Source organism: Glycine max, chromosome 7, assembly GCF_000004515.6.
Source record: "Glycine max cultivar Williams 82 chromosome 7, Glycine_max_v4.0, whole genome shotgun sequence".
Lineage (NCBI taxonomy): Eukaryota > Viridiplantae > Streptophyta > Magnoliopsida > Fabales > Fabaceae > Glycine > Glycine max.
In genome coordinates, this window is record NC_038243.2 from 1064123 (window position 1) to 1070279 (window position 6157).

A 6157-nucleotide genomic window follows, 5' to 3' on the forward strand; every position below is an offset into this window, starting at 1 on the left:
CGATCATTCATTGGACATTTAAATGAGTAATTAGAATGCTATTATGCTTTGGGGCTTTGGGCCTTTGAGATAACATCGGATGCTAGTAGATTTTACTGGTGTAGTTGTACTGTGTTCAAATTGACTGCATAAAGAGTCTGTCTCATTTATTCATTATGGTCGAGGGTAAGAAATTAACAAATAAAGGTTAATATTTTCTTTCATTCCCTATTAACAAATTAATAAATAAAGGTTAATATTTTATTTTCATTGTTGCAACCATAATCTATTAGCGAAAATTGGATATATTACATATATGTCCTTTTGCATTCGCATGGATATTCTTAATATATGCGAAAATGGATGAACACTGTATACAAAATTTCCAAGTTCCCCAAACAGATATCCTCTTGAACAGGTTCACTTCTAAACTCAAAGCAGCAAAGCATATGGACTTACATATAGCATAATCATGGTATAGTTACTTGGTTACAGAACATCAGAATAAAACAGAAGAAACATTAGTCCATTGAGAAAAAAAAATTACAAGAATGAATATGCAAAACTGCAATTCAGCATTCAGGTACACCAAACTGAAATTGAAACACACCACAGCTTTAAGGAATATTTTTTTTGGTATCAGGAAGGTGCTACCTAGCTGGGGGACCAAGTTCAGTTGTGAAATTCAGAGTGACCAACTCAATGGAGTCATTGTTTTCAGTGTCACGACCACTATATTTTCGAGCTAATTCTGTAGTCAGACACTCCTTTAGTTCGTTCACTATATTGCTCATACTTGGTCTTTTGACAGGACTAATGGACACAGAAGCCATTCCTATTTCAACAACTCTCCAGACTGAGCTTGTGTCAAAATCTTCTTGTAACCTTGAGTCAGCAATATTCTTTATATCCCCATTAGGAAGCATGAATTTAACCCACTGACTTATGTGAGTCTTCTCAGGTGTTTTTGCAATAGCTGGTTTACCTGTGACCATCTCCAAAAGAACAACTCCGAAGCTGTAAACATCACTTTTCTCTGTCAACCTGCTTGATATGCTGTACCTGTGAGGCAGATCATATATTTTAGTCCATTTGTCTCATTCATAATTTTTCGTTTGAAAATTAACGATAGAACAAAACTTAGATAGAGTTCCTTAGTAAGTCTATTTGGAATTGAAGTTTTACCTCAGTAATCACATAATAAAGGTCTGCATTGAAGGATTACGCAGATTACCAAGGTAAAATTTCAATTCTGATTGAAGAGCAGTACCAACAACAGCTAAGAAAGCATATCTAAATTTTTTCTTGAGTGATATGTTTCTTAGTAAGTCTATAATACGTTTCCAACAAAAATGATACATATCCATATATTATAATTGAAGCACTTACTCAGGATCCAAATAACCGGGAGTTCCAGCAACAACAGTGGACATATAAGAGCCCCCATCTGTGGGAAAGCTTTTGGATAGCCCAAAATCAGCCAATTTTGCTTGGAAGTTTTCATTTAATAAAATATTTGCACATTTCACATCTCTGTGGATTATTGGTGGCTTACAACCGTTATGCAGATATTCCAGTCCTAATGCCATCAAATCAAATTCTTAACATAAATAGATGGGAAGAATCAAAGGATTGAAGAAGAAATTTACATATTTAGTTTCCTTTCTAACCTTGGGCTGCATCCAGTGCTATTTGGAGTCTGTCTTCCCATGTCAAGAACTTTGCCCTGCTACTTTTTCCTGCAAAATCGAATCAAATCAATGTTTAGTACTTTTTAAAGCTTTTTGAGAAAGTTGATTGAGTGAACTTGCATACCTGAAAGAATTTCATCCAAGTTTCCATTTGCCATATATTCATAGATGAGCCCCATATTGTTTTCTTCATTGCAATACCCAACAAGAGAAGTCAGATTTCTGTGATGAACTCTCATCAGAAGTTTAACCTGCAATTCAATGGCCACTTTTATGTCGTGACAACCGCAGATTGGGTTGAGTTCACAAAGAAACTTTGGTGCAAGTAATGACCACTTGCCTCTGCTAGAAATTGTTCATATCCTCGTACTGCTGATGGAGAAAGCATCTTTACAGCTACTTGAGTGTCGTCAATAATTCCGTGATAAACTTTTCCAAATGCACCTCTACCAAGAATTCTGGTAAAGTCATCGGTGATCTTAACAAGCTCATTGAATGAATATTGCCGTTGCTTCGATGCAAATTGTGATCCACTTGGAGTATTGGTCTGAACATCAATGTTCACAGATGCTAATTACATGGATATAAATTTTAGTTGTTTACAAAGTATAATGAAATCAGATCATGGGAAAGAAACCAAAAAGGTAGTTAGCAACAGCTTTACCTTGTGGTTTTCTCTTTTTAAGGCCGCAGATTATAGCTGTTACTACAATTATTACGAGCACCAAAATTCCAGCAACGGATGTTGCTGCCGGAATAACTATATTATTTTTGTTCTTATTCTGATTAGCAGCATCTGGCTGCTTGTTATTTGACTGCTGGATGCATGGATCAGATTCACATAGATTTGGATTTTGCCCCAGGCTAGCATCATACAAACAAGAATGAAGTCAGAGAAATAGTTGCATTTACTATCACATATTTCTTTCAGCTATCAACAACTTTTGCTGATACTTCTTATTTCAAGTTTCTTAGAAAACAATTTTGCAAAGATAAGAGTGAAGAAATCGCAATGTTAATAATCTGAATTCAAGTTCATGCTGCATTCATATAAGATCAGGGGAAGAAAAAAACTCAATGATTAACAGTCTTCACTATATATATGATAAGACAGCTAAGTGATGTGTTATGTAGCAGTGATGTGTGTTTCCTGTTTGGTAATCCACTGACGTATGACAGTTATGTGTACATTTCTTAAATAGGATACGTGACAAATTTCTGATTCATTATGTGTAAAATTGCTGGAGTTTGTCCAAAGGAGGAGACTCCTTGTTGCGGCTAAGGCCTGTGTTAGTGTTTTGTACTACAAATTCTATATTAATTCCAGAATTGTTTCAATTAAACCTTCCAGCTTCTGATTTCAAATTCTTGAGTCTAACAATATAATGCTATGATAGAGAAATTAATTTACAATATTCAATTTCAAATATATTTTGGGTGCTTACCTCAATGATAGTGAACCTTCCTTTGATCTTTCAACAAGTCCTCCAGGAACTGGACCAGTAAGGTTGTTATTTACCAAGTTTCTGCGCAAAGAGGACGAATATGACACCCCTTTCTCTTCACAAGGAAAGAAAATGAACTGATTCAGGATATGGGATTAAACTTACAAGACTTTAAGTGATTGCAGTTGTGTCAGAAAATCAGGTAATGACCCGCTTAAACTATTGTTGGATAAATCCCTGAAAGGAGCAAATGCGACATTACAATTCTAAAACTCCAAGAGGAGAAAAAGGTACAAATTGAATGGATTTGGTTCCATCATTTGTTAACCAAATGAGATGAGGTACTCACAAGTACTGTAACATAGTGAGCTCGGAGATGAAAGATGATATCTGCCCGGTCAGTCCACTTGAAGATAAATTCCTGATTGCATTTCCAAATATATTATCATTTGATGGTTGGAGTTTATGGATTTATACATGATTTATTTTATGAATCATTAACTTACAAGGATGTGATTCTTGGGGTGTTATCATAACTACAATTTAGACCTTCCCAAATGTATGCTACTGGGCCACATGGATCTCCTTGCCAATTTCTATCCACCCCATAAGCGTTTTTAATGTTTGTGATAGCATCAACTTGTATTTGATATTAAAAAAGAATTCAAAACAATTTCAAGCCAATTTATGCATGTAATTGAAATTCAAGTGACAATAAAAAACATAAGTCCAGATTTAGAGCATACCATCATCTTGTTCAGTTTCTGATTGTGGAAAATCTATCACTTTATAAATCTCCATGGCATTAATGATGGGTGGAAGAGTAGAAGTCCCTGTCTTAGCAAGAGAAAATAGGTACCTTGTAGCTCCAGTCAAAGCTGATTTTGCATATATGGTATTTGTCGTCAGATATCCAGGAGTTAGAGGTCCATAGAATAACTTTCCATTCATGAAGATATTGAATGTTCTAGTTTCATTTTCTGCCAGAATTTCAACCTCACTAAAGTGCATGTAGATGTAGAATTTATCATCCACATTATCTGGACCCCAATAGAACTGAAAAGGAGCACTAGCATTTATTGGTGTAGCAGCAGTGCTCATGACAACTTCTGGTAGTTTATAATCATTCTGGAATATATCAAGAAGATGGAGTGTGCTGCTTAATTGTGTCCACTGGTTCAATCCGTGAGGCACCCAGATGCGGTCATAAACATCATAGTTGTACCTATATACCGCAAAATGTTTTAATCAGTGTTTGATATATTCTTAATTAATGAACAACAACAAAAGCCTTATGTCACTAGGTGAGATCAGCTACATGAATCATATGATGCCACTAGGTTGGTTAAAGACCAAATCCTCAGATATATTATTTACCATAACATCCCTCTTAACAACTTCCTCTAGTGTCCTTTTTGATCTTCCTTTCTTCCTTTTTACACTACTAAAAACCATGTAATATACTATTTTTAGTGGTGCATTCATTGGCTTTCTTTCTGAATTTATAATGAATGAAATCGTCACATAATAATATAATCGAGCTAATCTGACTCACCTGTATCCTAAGTTGGTGATGGAACCTAAATCATATCGCTGATAGTATGCCAATGATTCAGCTGAGGCAGTGACATAGAAAGCATTGTTCAAAGTCCTCAATTCTATAGCTGAAATGAATGGAGTCCCTTTGCCTGTGTTAACCAGACATGGTTGTATGTAATCTAGTGATGGAGTGTGAATGATCTCACTGATTTCACTGAGTGAAGCATTGGGGAAGTTCACTGTGTCCCATATATTAGCTCCAAGATGAAGATCAAATTGTGGGGGCTGATTGAGACCATCATAGTTTCCATAAAAGAAAGTAGCTCTGATCAAATACTTAGTACCACTTGTTACATTTATTCTGTAACAGTTTCTCTCCCCACTAGGAAAACTCCTCACATATGCTAGCTGTTGTAGATGAGTACTCTTCTGTGCAGGTGAAATACTCTTGCTTACACCAGCATCTATAAATTTGGCATCTGAAATGTAAAATATGCCTGTGGTCTTCTCATTATAGCTTGAAGCTTCAGGTAGACCACAATCAATGCTAGTGAATCCTGAGAAACAGAAACAAAGAAAAGGTTTAAGTTGTATTACTTTTTGAACACATGACAATGTTACTTTAGTTAAGCTAGTCTTCAAATTTGGATAGCCAAACCTGATTGATCCTGTGCTTGAACAAGAACAACAGCAGTAAGTACCCCAAACAATGCATAAAGAAACTGCAATAACATTCCCATCATTGTTTGATGTATCATGTTTTGTTGAGGAAGAGAAAGATGAGTGCCATAAAATCATTTATACTGATAAAGTCGTATGCCGCAGTAGTTTAGCCGCAATGTTGTCAGTTTGTGCGAGTAATTGTTGGTTAAGAAATTCTTTGGAAGATACTGTCTTACTTTGGTTAATATGAACTTTATTTAAAAAATGTATTGTTAGTATGAGACCCACAACTTACACTATCTTTATTTAAAAAATGTATTGTTAGTAGACGAGTCATATTTTTTCACAGTGCATTTTAATACTTACTCAGTATTTATTTTTCAGTTTATTACGCATGTACTGTATAATGCTCTTACTAATTAAATAAAAGTTAATAAAATTAGGATACATCACAGTTTTTTTTTAACTGAGGATACATAGTTTGTAATCGGATAAAAGACTTTTATACTGTGTGTTTCAATACGTGTTTTTTTAATAAGTCTCTAATACAAATTGTAAATTTGGGTGCAATGTAAAAAGAGTATATTAAGTTGAAGTGTTTGTAATAAAGATATTAGTACTTAAATGATTTTTTTCTGTGTTAAAATAATTCACATTTGAGAGTTTTTACTTTATTTTAAATTATATATTGTTCTAAATAGTTAAAAATACAAAAAGGTTCATTTTTATTTTTTGATAATATTAATAAACTAAAAATATAATATAGTTAATAATAACTTTTTAAATATTTAATACTTTTAATTTCTATAAAAAAAATTAAATGACAAGTTGACAACTGTT

General features: G+C 34.1%; 1 protein-coding gene across 1 annotated transcript; it reads right to left on the reverse strand.

The window, feature by feature from the left end:
* Positions 1-377: 377 nt before the first annotated feature.
* LOC100794504 (LRR receptor-like serine/threonine-protein kinase IOS1) lies at positions 378-4334 on the reverse strand. Its single transcript, XM_026129140.2, has 11 exons — positions 3862-4334; positions 3622-3754; positions 3465-3536; positions 3281-3352; positions 3116-3196; positions 2308-2534; positions 2011-2240; positions 1795-1921; positions 1650-1718; positions 1369-1558; positions 378-1041 (listed from the first exon to the last, which is right to left on the reverse strand). Exons 1-11 carry the CDS (start codon positions 4214-4216, stop codon positions 630-632), a joined length of 1968 nt encoding a protein of 655 aa, XP_025984925.2. The 5' UTR covers positions 4217-4334; the 3' UTR covers positions 378-629.
* Between the last annotated feature and the right edge of the window lie 1823 nt (positions 4335-6157).